This window comes from Neopelma chrysocephalum, unplaced genomic scaffold (genome assembly GCF_003984885.1).
Source record: "Neopelma chrysocephalum unplaced genomic scaffold, ASM398488v2 Primary Assembly neopelma1_182, whole genome shotgun sequence".
NCBI classification, from domain to species: domain Eukaryota; kingdom Metazoa; phylum Chordata; class Aves; order Passeriformes; family Pipridae; genus Neopelma; species Neopelma chrysocephalum.
The window spans coordinates 163,770-182,046 of record NW_020897844.1 but is presented as its reverse complement, the minus strand read 5'-3'; the positions used below and the strand labels follow the sequence as shown (position 1 = coordinate 182,046).

The following is an 18,277-nucleotide window of genomic DNA, read 5'->3' as shown; positions in this document are numbered from 1 at the left end:
CACCTCTATTTACATTTTCTATTCTGTAGAGGTTGGGTTATCTGGCCACATATTTTGTAGCACTAAGACTGTGCAAGCCAAGTTCTGGGAACACGGTGGTGGTTCTGCATTAAAAGTGAGCCTCTGCTAATTTTGAAGTCATGAATTCCTCTAGAAAAATTCTTTAGCATATGCAGCTTTGGTAAGTCTTTAGTTTGGCAGCAACTTTACTTAGCTTCTCAACACTCAGACTAATGTTTGTGTTTTTACATTAAAGAATACTATTAGAAAGTGAGTTGTCACATACTGTATACATCTGGTAGAATATGCTGAAATCATATAAACTGTGGAAATTTATGGTGTTGATAGATTTTTCAATTATTTTATGTGGGACCAGAACCTAGAGAGACAAGGTGTCGTTTAAGAGAGTGAATTACATATTTATTTTTTTTTCCCAGAAGTTATTTATGCAATGTTTTTCCTTGTAGAAAATGAGAAGTAACAATGCTTTAAAAATATTAGTCTGTTATTTTTAATTTTAAATACATTGTTAATAAAGTAGAAACAACGATTAATTGTAGGAAGACTCATTGATTTTCAGCTACAGTATAAAGCTGATTTGCTGCAAAGCCAGAACAGTCAGGGTGTCAACTCCAATTTCTGTGATAGTGTCAAGGTCTTTAATTCTAATAACCTACACATCTCTAAAGAAACTCCATCCTGGAACTTCTTGCTCCAGTGGATGATATTTCTCATGGAAAAAGTTTTCCTGGGCAGATGAGTTTTCTGCTTCCCCTGGGGAAGAAAAACTTACCTGATTTCAGTTTCCCTCCTGCTCCCAGTGACATTTCCAGGTTCATGTGTTCACAACCTGACAAAGCCACCAAAGAAAACAACAAATCTGTGAACTGTCAATCAAGATTTCTTGATTGAAATCTGATTGCTTCAGATACCTCTCATTGAAAAAAAACCAAACAAACAAGTGTGGAATCCCCTTGCAAGTGCTGCCGAGCAAGAGTTAAAAATTGTTACAATTTGATGTTGTAGACCTGTGCTCATTTTCATTTATTCTTTAAGAAACATTTTGCAGTGAAGTCAGGGAAAACAGCTTGGACTGCACATAGCGTGCAGACCTTTCAACACAGCTGTGAAGCTGAACAGCTTTTTCAAGACAAGCAGTATATAAGGTTTCCTTTCACTGCTACAGTTTATATCATATAAAATATAAACCGTTGTCATACCTGCAACATCATTTTCCAGACCTATCTTTGACTTCATGAATTTGACACTTGGGGCTTAATTTTCAGAGTTCAGCATGAACAACCTGCAAGCACTGCTGAAGTGAGAAAAGCAGTTCAGTTCCTCTGTTCTGCAGCCTCATTGGCAGCTAAAGATACTGGAGTACTGGTTTTAAAATGTTGACTGTGACAAGCCAGTGACAGAGATTTACTCCATCTCAGACTTCCTCCTGGCTCTCAGGCAGTTCAGAAGCACAGGATGTGCTTCAGGTGAATCAGCAATGTCTTTCCCCCAAATATTTCACCCGTAAAGTGTCCTCTTCCCCCCCCAAAAAACATGTTCTCCTGCTCAGTTCTTGTCTACCAAAAGTGCAAATGTTTCCTGCTGTTAAGCTGCCACTCAGAATCTTGCAGTTTTCTGATTTACAATACAAGGATTGGTTCTTTCCAAGCTATAAAAGCTTTTGCAAGAATCCCAAGGGATGGGGAGTCCTGAGGCACTTTTACTGCTGTATTTCCTCTCAACCCCCATCCTGATTGTAGTGAATTCTCACTGGTTTCTTACCACAGGTTAAAAGTGGATGAGAAGTGCAGTCAACATGTATGATTAGTCTTCTGTAATCATACTCCTGAAGCAGCTGCCTCCAACCACCACTTTTGCAATTTATGTTATCAGGAGTCTTAAAATAGTGTGCCTACTTTATTTGTTTTGCTGGCAAAAATACAATTCTCCTATTATTCAATAAAAAAATGAACCTACAGACAGCAGAAACAGGGTGTCCACAAAATCCTGAAGATTTTTGCATGAGGTTCAACTCTTTAATTACAAATTGCACAACAAAAGACATAACTTTATACCGTGAGGTCTTAAGCCAAGAAAATAGGTTATGTTGTGTTCTGCAAGTGTGGTTGAGAAAGTCAGCATTGTGAAATATGGAAGGAATAAACACCTATTTTTTTAGCCATATGACATCAACTTGTAATTAGCTTGTTTCACTCAAAATTAGTGCAGTGTATGGGCACACAGAGGATCTTTTCTATAATAAACAGGTTCAGAAGTCTTAAATTATCATATTTATATGTAGCTTGAGTTTGGATTGAACATACTGTGCAGATGTAACCCGAAATTTGAATAATCTGAAACACCTCTTGACAGGCAAGGAGAGAAAGTCCACTTTTAAAATAACATTTAAAATAAAGCCAGTACAAGTTGCAGCACTTGCAACGCAGCTGATGTTGTTTAGGTGTACAAAACAGTGCAGCTGCTCCCCTTTCAATCTTAGAGCCATCAAAGGACAACTCAGCACGAAGTTTTTTCCAGTTCTATACACAGGGATTGACATTTCTTTCCTGTTCCCAGAGCTGTGGGAACAGTTTTGACACCAATGTTGGAGAGTTGTAACATCAAGCTGCAGATTTTCATGGACAAGGCTCGTGATGCCTTGTTGCCATTTCATTAAATTAGGAATATGATGCTTTGCTGTATTTTTTTATACCCAAATGAATGTTATTCTCACTAGAGTACAATAAACATACTGTGCCTGAAGACCAAAGGGAAGGATGCAATGCTGATTCTTCTGTCTTTGTTAACCATTTCTGATGCTGTTTCATGAACCAGCTATTTCTTTGAATCCTAAAAGCTTTCACTGTTCTTTTATGAGGACAAGTTCTTACTGTGAAAACAGGGTAATAAAAGTAATCAGTAAAACCTGAGTAGAGGTAAAACTCATCAGCACACACCCTGCTGATTCTGAAATAAAAGTATAACAGATACAAAGAGAATTTTCAAAACATCTCTACCACATCACAGTACATGGCTAAATTGGACACTTCCAGGGATGGGGCACCCACAGCTTCTCTGGGCAACCTGTACCAGGACCTCACCACCCTCACAGGGAAGAATTTCTTCCTAAAATCTCACCTAAGCCTGAAATCTTCCAATCCGATTTAAGACCATTGCCCCTCGTCCTATCACTAGACCCTTGATACAAAGTCCTTCCCCATGTTTCCTGCCTTCCCCCTGTTTCCTGTCAGCCCCTTTTAGGTATTGGAAAACTGCTCTAAGGAATTCTGGATTCTTCTCTTCTCCAGGCTGAGCAGCCCCCAACTCTTTCAGCCTGTCCTTGTACGGGAGGTTCTCCAGCCCCCTGATCATCTTTGTGGTGCTCCACTGGACACCCTCAAGGAGGTCTGGGCTTTTCCCAGAAGCCCCCAGAACAGGACACAATATTCCTGCCAGAGGAGGGGTCTCACAAAGTGGAGTAGAGGGGGAGAATCACTTCCTTTGACCTGCTGCTCACATTGCTCTTCAAATGATTGACTTCCTGGGCTGTGAGCACACACTGCTGGGTCGTATTAAGATTTTCCATCCACTGATATCCCCAAGTCCTTCTCTGCAGGGCTGCTCACAACCCACTCACTGCCCAGCCTGTTCCCAGGTGTGAGATTGCCTTGGCCCAGGTGCAGGACCTGTTAAACTTCATGAAGTTCACACAGGCTTTCCCCTCCAGCCTGTCCAGGTCCCTCTGGATGGCATCCCTTCCAGGCAGAGTATCAACCACACTACTCAGCTTGGGGTCATTTTGGGTACTTAAATACTTGTGTCTAAGCCTTTAATCCATCCCAACCCTGCCTCTCCCAGGGGCTGACTGGTTCACAGTGATGAAGTTCACAGCACAGCCACTTTAACCATCTCAGGTGGGGCAGTGTGTGATGTGAATTACTTTTTTTGCCCCACATTGGCTGCTCAGATTCCAATTGATCCAGGTGGGGCTGTCACAACACTTCAGAACTTGCACTTTAGATTGAAATTGTGAAGTTGTACAGCACCCAGGGTGTGAAAATATCGGTCTATTCTTGGTGTCCACAAGGCTAATATCATCATTTTCATCTCAAAGGGAAGTAGCCCTAACTCCTTGACTGAATTACAAATCCAAAGTCACACATCTCCCTACTGAAGACTCCCACATCAGACTGTTTGTAGTATTAACCTTAAGATTTCTTGTTAATGGCTTTCCAGCCAATTTAAATATAGCCTTAAACCAAGGAATAAAAGGGTATTTATTCCATGGTTATCAAGCCCCTAAATTAAACAGACATTCTTATCACTTCGCCAACAATTTAATGTTTGTGGCTTGAGGTTATTTCAATTAAGAAAACAGTTCAGCTCTGGCTAAATAAATAAGTTATGTCATTCTGCATTCAGGCTACCAGATTCTTTGGTGTAAAAACTTCCCTTAGGAGAGGTCTTGGGACATGGTGGCTCCTCTGAGACTATTTACATCTCTCAATTTCTCTAATCTCTTCTTCCTTCCCTCCTCCTGGCTATTTCCTTTCCCTTTCACTATAAACTGGCCAGTATTTAACTCTAATGCTTCCAGTCTGCCCAACATGCTTTTAGAATTGAGTGGTTGTTGGTTTGTTGTTTTGTTGGGGTTTTTTTATAACCAGAAATAAGGCTTAATTTAAGGTAATTACTCTCCCATTTGAAGGGTTTTGCTATTTGCAGGGCCCTATTTTTTTTCCTAGTCAAATTAGCAGGAGAAGTTAGTTTTAAAAGTGATAGTTTTCTTCTAAAATTGTTCTTCAGATTAAGGGTGGCTCTCAGAACCAGAAGCTTCTCACTCCTGTTGAATTTCTGTATGTCTAGAAACAAAAGTGGTGCTATCAGGGTATCATTATTGAGGAGAGGGAGAGGATAAACAAATGGCATTGACAAAATGCATGTGAATTTTAGCCTGATCATCAATTAATATGGGCTTCCAAATAAGTTAATTTTCAGAGGTGTCTGGAGTCCTCCCAGGAGTGAAAAATAGGCCCATTTTAAAAGATACATTTTTCTAGGACTAGTTTTGTGAGTAATATCTCTAATATGGCATCAAGAATTCACAATCAGTCATGTGGATTGAACGTGCAATGGAACAAATGGACTTTGTGGAATGAAAAGGGATAATAAAAGCAAATGCTCAATGGAGCACAGTTCACTGATAGGAAATAGTGAATAGGATATTCTGAGTGGGAAAACTGGCTGTCCAGGGAGACATCACACACAAATCTGGTGAGAGGCTGGTCCAGAAAACTTGAAAAAACCCCAAAACATCTATGTTATAGATGATTCTTCTATGATGATCTATGATTCTATTGTTATAGTTATAACTCTTGTTATAAGTTAAATACAATTCTAGTCAGATAGGCAAATCTGAAAGGTCTAAAACCAACTGGAACATTTAAAGTCATTCCAGTCATGGAGGTCGTGGAACTGTTACAAATAAATTATACTAAAAGCAAAACATGGTAAAATATAGTCAGCAGGTACTATTGATTACAAGGCAGAGAGTTTATTTACTGCTTTATGCAGCAAATGCAGATAAAAATCTGTATTACTTAACTGAATTAGCTCAGCAGGCTGTTCTTACACAACATAAAATTCAAAAGGGACTCTAAAAAATAAAAACAAGGCTCCATTAGAAAACTGAAATTTGAGAAATTTGGTATATACGAAACTCAGAGTAATTGAGTGGCATATAGGCATAATTAGCTCCAAGTAGCACATACAGAAAGGACACAGATCTGAAAAAAATTAAAGTAGAATAGGGTAAATATATTGCAATTGTGGGGCAATGTATTTGTTAAGGAAGAAAAGCAGCTGAAATATTGGCAAGTCAAATTAGAAAAGCTGAAATGGGGTGTGAGTTGCTAAGTCCATTCTGTTTGACTGCCCAACGCCTTGAATCCTGTGTATGTTTGATGTTTGGTACCCTAAATTAAAATACATGGCAAGAAAAAGAGTAAGTATTTTGTCTTTGATCTTCAGCAAAAGCAGACTGGGAAAATCCCTTTATAATTGGTTAATAGTTCATGGGACTAAAACAGTTGTTGTAGCACAATCTGTGGGAACAACACAGGAGAAACATTTCCTGCAGAAAGAATGCTGAAGTTTAATTACTACACATGGCATGAGAGAGGATTTCAATTTTTAGGGCCCTGTGTTCAGGCAGTTACTAGGTAGCCAGCTTGCAGTGGAATATTGATGCTTTAGTCTAATCTCTGCTGTGCCAGAGAACAGTGGAGGGGCCTCATTCTCATGATGGGGCAGAAGGAATGCTGCACATTTCTTAGGTCTTATCATCATGTACATTGCTATGCCAGGCAGTTTAATTAATAACTGTCGACATCTTGTCATTTATCATCACTGAAACAGGAGGTGAGGACCCTTCCATGTGCATGGAGTACAAATAAATTAAAGTTGGCTCGCCCAGTCTCACGGCTTTGCTGCTGTCACTCACTCGGGTTGTCCTTCCTGCAGTTCAAAGACTTGCATCTTGCTCTCAGGACTGGGCAGCTTATTTATGTCATTTATATCATTTAAAACAAAAACACATGCACATGCAGGCCTGATGGATAATCAACCTCAGTTAATATCTTTGCAGAGAATTCAACTGTTGAGTTCACCATGAGATATTTACTACTAGATTTCAAATATATATCAAGGAGGAGCGTTTCAGGAGCAAAGACAGGCATGGAAACGGGTCCTTGAGATGGTTTGGAAACACCACAGTCAAATAATGACATCAATATAAGCTTTTTCACTGACTTCAAATGTCATTAGAGCAATATCTTATTTTCATATTACTACATAGATACTAAGTAGTTCAGTGTATGTAAATTGCCCATCTTTCTTTGAAATCACGTGCACCATTCAGCATGGGAATACTCAGAATGCCTCTGGGTACTGTATGTGATTTTGTTTCAAGCCTAAAAAACTTCCTCTCTGTGAATGCTTTGATTCTCAGTAGCATTTTACAGGGAAAAATCAATTCCAGCTGAAATGAGAAGGTGGACACAGCTGGAGTAGTAGTGTGAGTAGCACACTTCCAAACACAATCCATTTCTGGTAAATAAAAATAAACAGTTCATTAGATGTGCTCCATCTTCAGGGGCACAGCATGTCAGGGACTGTACACAGGAAACAAGAGCCCTGCAGATACTATTGTTTAAGTTAAAACAAACAAACAAACAAAAAAACCCCGTGAACTCTATTTACTCTGTACAATAAACTGCATTGTGATAAATTGTCATGCTGATTTGTGGCTGCCTACAGAGCTTCCTGTGGCTGCTGAAGGCAAATGAAGGAGCATCTCTGGGTTGGTTTTGCAGGTGTGTCTGGCTGACTGATGGAGCTGCCTCACTTTTGGCTGTTGAAGAGCAGCAATGTAATGGAGAGAGATTCCAGCTACAACAACTCCAGCTACTGCTGCATTGAAGAGGAGAGACACTGCTGCCCTGAACGTGGAAAGGATCTTTTCCTTCTCCCCTTCTGAGCTTTTATTGGAGGGAAAGGAGATTTGATCTAATATAAATATTGGTTTACCATAGGAGAGATAGTTAGAATTGTGTATATAATGTATTATAATATTTATTTGTGTAATAAGTGTAATATAATTCCCTTCCCCCCATACTGAGTCTTGTGTTATGTCTGGAAAAAACCCTCTCACACTGAAGCAATTGTGGGAGGGGGCTTGGACTTGGAAATTGGATTTTTAGAGGGTGTCAAACCATGACAAGCAGGAAGTGCTGGACTCCTGCAGGGACTGCCAGAACCTGCCTGACAGAAGGAGGGTGCTGCCCACCTTTAAAGCAGTTTGTTAAGCTGCAGCTCACTAAAGCACTTGTTAAAGCCACTAAGATGATGCAGATCAGAGTTTCATCAGGAAATTAGTTAAACAAATTGTGGAATAGGGCAGTGTGACCATATGGACTGTCCCAGCTCTGCCTCTTGCTCTGCTTCCATGGGAGGGGTGATCCTACAGGCAGGAGAGCTGCTGTGGCACTGGGTAATACCTGTTTCTTACAAACTGTACATTCACAAAGAGAAGACAGGGTCAAACAGACACCAGCACACAGGTAAGTGCAAGCAAGAAAATCCTGCACCAGAGCTCGTGAATGTCCCTTCTTTAGAATGCCAAAGGGGCAAAAAGCAGCAGAGACCTTCCCCATGCCACCCTAAGCAGAAAGCCATGGCAGAGCTGACACTCGGGTGTCAAATAGCTGAACCATGAGAGCATTTTAATAATGTGATATGTGGTAATTCTGGCCCCTTCTGGCTGCAGTAAATTGCCCTGTTTGGCTGGAGCCAAGCTGAAATAGCACGTTGGGCATGCAGCAGGAAATGACCTCAGAATATATGAAGCCTCAGCCTCTAGGTGATAAGTAAGGGCCCAACAAATTAATCTCATCATCTACATTCATCTTTGGGTGCCACTCTGTGCCAGGCCACAATGTGTGGGCTGAAGTCTATTTTTTTCATTTGTGTAACTTAAACAGGTAGTTTGAGTTACTATGATACAAATGTTCTATTCTGTGCTGTCTGCATCGTAGGTTGTTCTTACTGAAATAGGAAGAATTATCATGTCATATTTTAGAGGCAGGCAGGCAAATTATTATGCTGACAGCTTGCCTTTTGTCAACATATTTTGAATTATACATTCTATAAGTCTAGTGAAGGGAATTTATTGACTTCCTCAGCCTTTCTCCCTTTAATGGCAAGCATGTTTATTAATAATTGTAACTTAACTATTTATGAAGCCATTCAGAATATACTAGCTTTTACTGTCTATTTTAAATTACATTCATTACTGTATTGTTAAGTCCTTTCAAGATCAAAAATCACATCTAAGTGAAATGGAAAGAAAGAGTTACCTTAGGCTCATGATTGGAATTTAGGACATGGTATGCTATAAACAAAAAATTATCTGGGTAAGGGAAAAAAGTCAGGTTTAGTTTGTGCTTACTGTATTTTTTTTTACTGAAATACACTGCACCAGCCTGATGTTGGTCTGACTTGGTCACCTGCCTGTGACATCTCAGAAAACTGGTGAATTCACAAAGTCTGCTCCTTGCTACAGGATCTTGTTGGTGGAACCCTCCATTCTCTGCATTTTTCCTTCTGCTGGGTCAGCTCTGGTGAGAGGACCATGAGAGGTGTTTGCTGAACACACTTCAGCTTCTCTTACAACCCAACCAGCCTGGCCTCAGCAAAAATTCCTGTTTTCAAACACTAATTACTGTGCTGGCACAGCACTCTGAGTGGTTTTCTAATTGTTTGTATTTATTTGCAAAGTCTCTGCTCCACAGGGTCCTGTGATAAATATAATTCCACTCGTGGCTAATTGGATGCTTTTTTGGGGGGGAGAGGGGAGAGTAATTTCATGGTAAACCATAATTACTAGTACAAGAAGTACCTTATCTGCTAATCCAATCTGAGGAAATGGCTGAGGCTCAAATAAGCCTAATTAGAATTCTACTTGCTCATAATAAATAAGTAGTAATTACTAATTGGATCTAGCCTACATTATTCTCTAAAGGGAACAACTTGAAAGTGTGAATTTAATGTCAGTTTGGTTTTAATTTTGGCCATTTCCTACTTGCAGTTAGCACAGAAATGAACAGAGCAGACATCTAATCCTCCAAGTCTCCTATGACTATTAGTTTCTAGTGACACAGACCTCTGGCAAAACAGACAACTTGATAATACAACATATCACTGTCTGTTGAGCTCTTGAAGATCCAGTTCCAGCTATAGATGCAAAACACAGACACCTACAGCTGTGTGGTAACTCAATCAATGTGGAAAAATACTTTTTACTGTCAGTCCCCCTTCCTCACATTTTCTAATGAAACAACACTCATTCCCAAGTCAAAAATGTCTCATGGTATTATTTGTGTTATTCACGGTTAGAAACCGTGGTGGCTGATTGTCATCAAATAAAAAGAGGAACTATTATTACAATATAATGATAACTTAACTCCAGCTGTTTGTTCAATATGTATTTAATCACAGGCATAAATCACATTCTACCTGAAAGGAGGTTGTAGCCAGGTGGGGTTTGGCCTCTTCTCCCAGGCAACCAGCGACAGGACAAGAGGACATGGTCTTAATCTGCACCCAGGGGAGTCTACATTGGACATCAGGCAGAATTTCTTCATGGAAAGGGTGATTAGACATGGAATGGATTGTCTGGGAGGTGCTGGAGTCCCCATCCCTGGAGTGGTTCAAGGCATGACTGGATGTGGCACTCAGTGCTCTGGGCTGGGTGACAAGGTGGGGATCAGTCATGGGTTGGACTTGATGATTTCAGAGGCCTTTTCTAATCTAATTGATTCTGTGATAACACAAGTATATTTTCCACACTTCTTCCCCGCAGTTTACTGACCTAAATAACTGAGAAATTTCTTGCAGGCCTGAAACAACACTAGCAAGCATAAAAAAATCATTATAAAAGTATTTATTCTGTGATTTTGCCTCCTATTTTTTTCTGTCTAAGAACTCAACCAGTTGGTAATGGGAATATTATGTTAGACCTACAAACACATCCTGATTTGTGATTGATACCCGTGTTCTGCAGATTTAAGAATTAGAACATCATAGTAATGAAAATTCAATCAAAGATTTTTCATTTCTAGTGATCCTTACTGGTCTCCTATTGTCTCTTTATTACCAAAAGGGAGCTGAAGATTTGTTAATTACAGGGGGCATGAGTGCAATAGCTTTATATCTTAAAAAGTCCCCTAAAAACATGGATAAGAAGCAACTTTTGACATCAACCTGAAGCCTTGCAGCTCTCTCTGATGAGAGTAATGTTAACTAGTCAGACTGACTGGCCAAAAGACAAATATCCTTTCCAAAACCCAAGTGTCAGGGTGTTTAAACCTGCTCCCAGCTGCAGCTAGTCACAATATGGGACACAATTCATAGGGGAAGAATCAATAGCTTCTCTTTGCCACAGTTTTAGCTTTTTTATTTTGATGGACTTTTGGGGGGGGGGGGTGTTTTTTTTTTTTTTTTGGGGGGGGGTTCCCAATTTGGAATCCTTCAGGAATAAATAGAAGAATTTCTTGGGGTGTTTTTTTTTTTATTTAGATCAGCTTCTGTTCTCATAACTTCTGGGCAAATACTTCCTTATTTACTAGAGGGCTTAAGGCCCTGGGAACCCAGCAAGGGGCGAGTGGAGGAGCTGCTCACACTCTTTCTTACCAAACTAAAAACCACTTTTTCTATCAATCAAACCCTACATGAGGCCTCCTTCAACTTAGAGGCTCCTCACCTTTGTGTTATGATCCTGGCAGTCACTGTCATGGCAACAACAGAGGCCATTCCAGCTGAGAAAACTGCCAGGGAGATGCAGAGGGAGCCCCTGGGCTGGGAGTCCCTGCTTGGAGCAAGACTTTGGGAAAGGATGCCTTAGAAACCTGGAAAATCACGATTTACCTTGAACTAAATGTTTATCCAGTCTGGGGTGGACCTTCCATCCTTTGTCAAGTTTAATATTGATGCATCTCCTTAATGACTGTTTGCAATGCACCCTCCTTGGTCATCCCTTGTTCTGCTCCATCTCCTGCAGTTACTCCCTGATCTTAAAATCTACACCCTTTTGGGGCATCCATTTGCTTGACATTTTAAAAAAAAAAAAACAAGGCATCCACTAGAAACATTTCACCTTTTTTTTTTTTTAATTTTCGTGCATGGGACTAAAATGAGCAAGACATGTAGTACTCAAGAAAATGTGAAAATCAAGTTTCTTCTCCATAAAACCATAACTGTTATATCCTGAGTCACAGCAGGAACCACGGTGCCTCACTGTCTTCAAGCAACAAACCACAGGAGTGGCTGTCACAGTCACCTTCTAGCACAGGATTTTGTTCCTCACACACATTTCTCCCAAAATAGCAACAGCCCAAAGACAAGAAAAAAATTGGCTTCTCCCCTCAGTCCTAGACAACAATCTGGCAAACACACTCGTAATTTGCTGCAGGGGCCTGGGTTGTATAAGTTAGAAACATAAAATAAAACCAAATGAGCCAACACCCCCAAGGCAAAGGTTTACAACCAGGGAGAGGAGGAGGATGAATTCAGCAAATCTGTGGAGAACCTTGTCCCTGGACCCAAAGCTGTCAGAATGTGCCCCTGCTCCAGTGCTTGCCCTTGTTCTACTGCAAAAACAAATCTTCACAGTTCTTTTTTTAGTGCTCCCAAATGGTCCCTCTGAAGCCTTGATTTCCCTCCTCCTTTACCATTAGTTGTAATGTGGGGCTTCTGAACTTCGTTTTTGTTGGCTGTGCACTAAAGCATTGACCTTTCCTGAAAGAATTGCTCCAGCTGTGAACTTATTAAGTCCTTTATGTGCTCAGGTGTGGGTCTCTTTCCTGGGAAGGAGTTCCTCTCGGATTTTCCTTGCCCCTCAGCTGGAATCATGCTACAGCCTGAAGGTTGTGCAAGCAACTCCTGCCAGTGGGGCTGTGGAACAAACTGCACAATTCCATGGAAATTCACACACTCACAGGTGATGCAGTTCATAAATTTATTATTATATTTAATAATTTATTATTATTATTTAATTATTTACTTTTTTTTTATGTAAACCGAAAGAATGATGGAGCTTCTCGATGAAGTACCTGCATACTTATAGCCGTGCATTTTATTTATTTATTTTTAAGTGGAGGCATCAACTCAACCTACGACTTTACACTTGTTTCTTTATCCAGAATCGCAGGTAGAGATCTCCCCCTCGTGGTGTGAAAACAAAGCGCCCTTACAAAAATTCCGAACTGCAGTTACACTGCTTTTAAAAAGGTGCCGACAGAGGGAGATGTTCCACCACTAACAATTAATTTCTTCGCAGCAGGAAAAGGGGATTTAAACTGAACAGAAATAAGTCATCGTTGCTCTAGTTCTAAGATGTAGTACAGCACAACACAATAGCTGCAATGTGTTCTACAGTTTCAGCAGAATTCCCTAATGAAATGGCAACTGATTGAACTTTAATTACTACACAGGATTCTGTAGGACATCTTTAAAACCGGATTTTACACTGATCTCTTCAAAACAATATTCTGTGACTATATTCCAAATAATAAGAACTCAGAGAAAACTTTTTTAATTTAAGTAGGGAGGGGCAAATAATTTTCCATAAGGGTTATTCAACATAGGAATGAATTCTGACTCTTATAAAAAGCTTTTCCAAAAATTTCATTTAATTGTTTTTGGTTCAACTGGCTCCAGTGAAAGAGGTTGTAGAGACAATGACAAATGCAGCAGCAAAGGGTGGTCTGAAGAAAAGTACTGCAGATGTCTTAGCACTGAAGAAATTTAAAAGTTTATCAACTGTCAGGTAATCCTATAAACATATTTATTTGGAAACCTATGGGACTCTTAATACAACAAAGACTCAAAATGAAAATGTTGCATTCTGCCCTGCCTCAAAATATATGAACCTTGCATTGAAGTCTAAGTGTAGATATCCATAAAAAATGGTTTTAAAAGGCTGAATGTTCTGTTCCTCTCTGTTCCTTGGGGATGCCATGAGTCCTGTTTCTTTCATGTTATCTGATGAAAACAACAGATGAGTTTTGTAACCTGCCAAAAACTGAGCTAATTCTGTATTTTTCAGCTCTTTAACTGTTCTTTTGTTGATCTTACAAAATATTCTCAATTTAATAGAAAGCTTCAGCTGCCTTGGACCTTGTCAGGACATTCAGGTCTTCGTGAAATAGCCACAACCACAAGCACAACGTAAAGACAAGAGTGGGGAAAAAAAGATGATTGATCAAATTTTTGGGCAAATGGTCTTTCCTGTCTTAAGGATTAATGTTGTAGCTGAGACACTGCTTGCTTTTAAGATCTTTCAAGGAAAGGATATTTCTCATCTTTATGTGACACTGGGCCTGAAATCCAGAAAAAGAACTGAAAGAGGAGAAACAAGCAAGGAACAACCAACAGAAGTTGGTGTCTAGACTTGCAAGCCAGGATCTTTGATCTCTTAGCACAGAGCTACTGGAAAAACAGAACACACTTCTTCCTGTAATTGCTATATCTCGATTAATTTTTATATATATTTACCTATTTTCTCATATTCCCTTCTTAATAGCAGAGAGAAACTAGAAGACAGTGTTTTAAACAATTTGCATGAGAAAATCCCAATTAGGTGGGAACAGATTCAAGGTACAAGAAATACATGTACACATCTACCTCTGCTAGAATTTACTGTGTCAAATTTCCCATTTTCGGTGACAGCAGCACCACCTTTTCTATTTTTTTTTAATTACTGCAAACTTAAAACTGGCCCCGTCTTTCTTCTGCTTTTTGCTTCTACTGCTCTCTTTCCTAAGAAAAATTATCATGTAAGCATCTCTGAACACTTCTTGAGGTTTCCTGTACTTGAAGCAGGATTTTTTTTTCAATCCTGTGAAGCCATCAAATTTAATTAATACCGGAAATATTGACTTAGTGCTAAGAGTAATATTATCATTAAATTAGAAATTCTTGTGGTGACAATGCCAGCTCCCCATCTACAGAGCAAGTCAGACACTGAATCTCAGTAAGTGCATCATGCTTTAGGTAAAACTCTTCAGAGCTGAAAGCATTATTTACTCACAGAACTTCAGATATTCCTTACATTATTTAAGACTGAGAAGCTGGTTCTTTGGCATCTTCTCCTTAATGTTTTTTCTCTGGCATCACAGATAATTTCTGCTTTAAAGCTTCCTAAAAATTGGCTGAAAACCTTTTCCTAGAAGTTTAGGGAGGAGAGAGACAAAGATACCATACAACCATGATATCACTGTTACAAAATAGCTGCTTTTTTCTTTCTCTTTTTTTTATTTTTTTTTTGAGAAGAAATGACGACTTTCTCACTCTCTAGATCCCCTCCCTCAAATTATCAAAAATCTAATACTGATTTCCTGCAAATATAGGCCTTTTAAGCTTGACTAATTTGTCATATGGCATTAGAGCAAAATGCAAGTCGACGTTTCCTGACATTTTGTCCAACATCTAATGTCTTTTAATAGAGCTCTTTAACCACATGGCTCTTTAACTTCCATCGGTGGGAGATCATTTTTCCCTTCTAGGTAGGCTGCCTCTATTAGCCTAAGCTTTACACTTCTGTTCTTTTATACCTTCAGAATGGCTGAGAAAACTATTAAAATGACTGATAGACCCACAGAGCCCATCTTTGGGCTTGGCATTTCCTTCCTCACTCCCGTTGCTGTTGGATCCCCCTTCTCCTCTCCTTCACAGGTGTTTGCTGTGCCTGACCTTGGCAGCCTTTCCCAGCTCTCTGCCCTCCTCTGGGTCTCCTGGTTACCTGGGGAAGTCACAGGTTGGACTGAGAGAAAGCTCCAAGACAAATCCCCACTTCCCAGCCCTCAGGTTGTTTTGTGAGAATTCCTCACAAAAGCTCATCCCCCTCCGTGCCATTTTTTCCTGCCAATTTTTCAGTGCTTGACTGAAGAGTTGTTGTTGACTTTACAAAGGTTAAAGGTGGCTGCCTCGAGCAACAAATGGGATTTAGCAAGAAGGGATGATTGTTGTTCTTTCAGGAATAAAGTGTCAGGAAGATGCAGAGGTCCCCTGGCCCCTGCTGAGGCACCAAGTGACAGCAGCAGCTGCTGAGGGTGCTGGAGCTCTGCGGGAGCTGAGGGTTCCCACGTCTCAGAAGGGCACAACTTCTCCTTTTCCCACATCTGTGGCTGGAGGAATAACAGTGAGAGCTCCATTGGGGAGCTGAGTCAGACCCTGCAGACAGACTCTGGTCAGACCTGAAGGGGATTCCTGAGTAGGAGCCTGAAGCTGATCCTGACTGAAGTGGCCAAGAGCCTAAGGGACAATCCTCCTTTCTCTTCTATCCCTGCAAGCATATGTGCAAGAACATAAATGTTTGAATAATTAACTAGATTTTTTTGTAGACTGAAGGTAGGACTGAAAACCAACAGACTCAGGCTGAATTCACACAGCTCCCTAATAATCTGTGCGAGCGATTAATAATAATAATAATCTGTGTGCTATACATATGACAACACACACACACACACACAGAGAATATAAATTAAATATTCTGCATTGCCAAAAAGTTCTGGACTCTGATTTAGATTCTGCCAGTGCCTGGAACATTTGCAGCATTCATAATTTCATTATAACCCAACCTTTCAGAAAAAGAGCAGTCTGGGGGGTTTCCTCCTGTCAGTGAGTATGAAATGCTTTCTCACATTTATTATCTAATGCAACAGAACAACAGATTTAAATATTTAGGAGAGTTCTTTCTAGAGAATGAATTAGGTATCAGATACTGAGAAGAGATTCCCTGCTAATGTATTTTCAACTCTGGTGGCTCCAGGGTCTAAGAATCTGCTTTCTGCTAGGAAAAACTATAAACTGTTCAACAAAAGATGAAAAACATGTCTTTCATTGTCATAAAATCAGGAGATTTCCTTCCAGGAGGGGTGGCATATTGAAAATTCTCTAGAAAGTAGAATACAGAAAGAATAACTGTCACTGGCAGCAAACTCCAACTCTCAGTAAATACACGTGTTACAAATCTAACAAAACATCACTCAAATCCTTGCATGTGTGTACAAACCAGGTTTAATATTTTTTTTAAATTTTAGGATTGGACCTTATATAATTATATATAATTAGTAAACTCCTTACTTTTATTTCCCACTTTAGTCCTTGAAATTTGGTGTCTGTTGAATTACGTTTTAGGGCTTTTCCTAAACGTGAGGTTTGGGGAGTTTTGTTAACAGTGCAATAAAAATAACTTCATAGAGTTACAAAGAAACATTAAAGACTTTTTTTGTGCGCAGCTCTTTCGCTTTAAAAAAAAAAAACAACAGACATTGTTTCTTTAAAAGGCTCCATCTGCAAATCCCATTAGATGTGCATATAAGGTTTCAGATGATTAATAGCTGCCTGCTTTGCTTTGGTTGGAGGGGCTGAGAGTATTGTGTGTTAACCCCTCCCTCCCCTTACTCACATTTCACTTCGCAAACTTGTCACTCTCTCCCCAGCACAGTATTTAAAAGGTGTTTCACTCATGCCCAGGACTTCAGGAGGGAGCAAACTGCAGGCCTGGGGAAGCAACTCATGGAGAGCCCTGCACGGGTCTGGGTCCTGTGTCCCACTCGGGGCAATGAAGCGATTTAGAAGAGCTCCCACAGTAACAAACCTGCAGCGGCATAAAACCCACAAACAAACTGTTGTTTAGGGAGGAAATCCATTCTGTGAGATTTGGAAGATTTACCCTCTGCTTCTGCTCTGATTTTGAAGCCTGAGCTGTCACCAGTTACAATCACTGAAGTGTGGACAGGACTGGCAGATGGATCCCACCAGCAGCAGCTGCATGCGCAGCCCACAGCCTCCCCCTGCCCTCTGGGGGTGCGTGAGGAGCACCCACATGGACATCAGCACAGCCCCAGGGCTGAACCACTGCCCAGCAGCACCGTTCTCCTTCCACCAGAGACCAGATTTTGATGCTTACTCCGATTTCTCCACCTCCTGCTTGGTGACGGCTCCCCACAGCTTCCCACGGGAGGAGCGAGCGTTTGGGGAGCAGCACCACCCCTTCCAACACTCTGACTGGCACCTGGCAGCAACTGAGAGCAGGAGACAACTCAACCCAGAACAGGCCTTGGCATCTGGGGAGTTGGAGGGCAGCAGCCCTGACCCAGCGAGTGTGACAGTGGGTGTGGGTGAAGATGAAGAGGCACCAGCAAACACTACAAAGGACACTGAGAAAAAGCCACCCAAAAGGAAAAAGGAAAGCTCAGGTAGGTGATATGAAATCAGGGTTGTGGGAGAGTGCAGGCAATGGAGTGAGAGCACTTGTGAGACTGAGAATTAAGAAAGGAAGCTGATTAGCAAAACGTTTCGTAATGCTTGACTGGACAAACTTACACAATAACGACACTGAAACCAAACAGTTTATTCTTATTCTGGCCTTTGTATTTCAGTCCTGCAGGGCTTGTTTACTGAACTAAGCATTTTACTCACCAGTACAATGCACATTTGCTGTAACTAAACAGGAATCACATGGCATGTACACACTGAGCTGACAGTCCTAGGATGTGGAGTTACAGATTCCTACTTGCCATTTGTCTGAGCGTGAGAGAATGGCAAAGAGCAAAGATCCCTTATCTTGAGCTGCCTGTGCTAGCTGGAAATACCATACTAGGATTTTGACATCTCAGTTTATGGTAAGAAGTACAAGAGGCAAAGTCTTCCTTTA

The 18,277-nt window shown here is 40.5% G+C and overlaps 1 protein-coding gene across 1 annotated transcript in view; it reads left to right on the top strand.

Annotated features, from left to right (window-relative positions):
• Positions 1 to 17,368: 17,368 nt before the first annotated feature.
• MEOX1 (mesenchyme homeobox 1) overlaps positions 17,369 to 18,277 on the top strand; it is a 4,375-nt gene continuing 3,466 nt past the window's right edge. The window contains exon 1 of the mRNA XM_027702297.1: positions 17,369 to 17,819. Within this exon, the coding sequence (XP_027558098.1) occupies positions 17,369 to 17,819 (451 nt within the window). The remainder of the gene's footprint in view (positions 17,820 to 18,277) is intronic.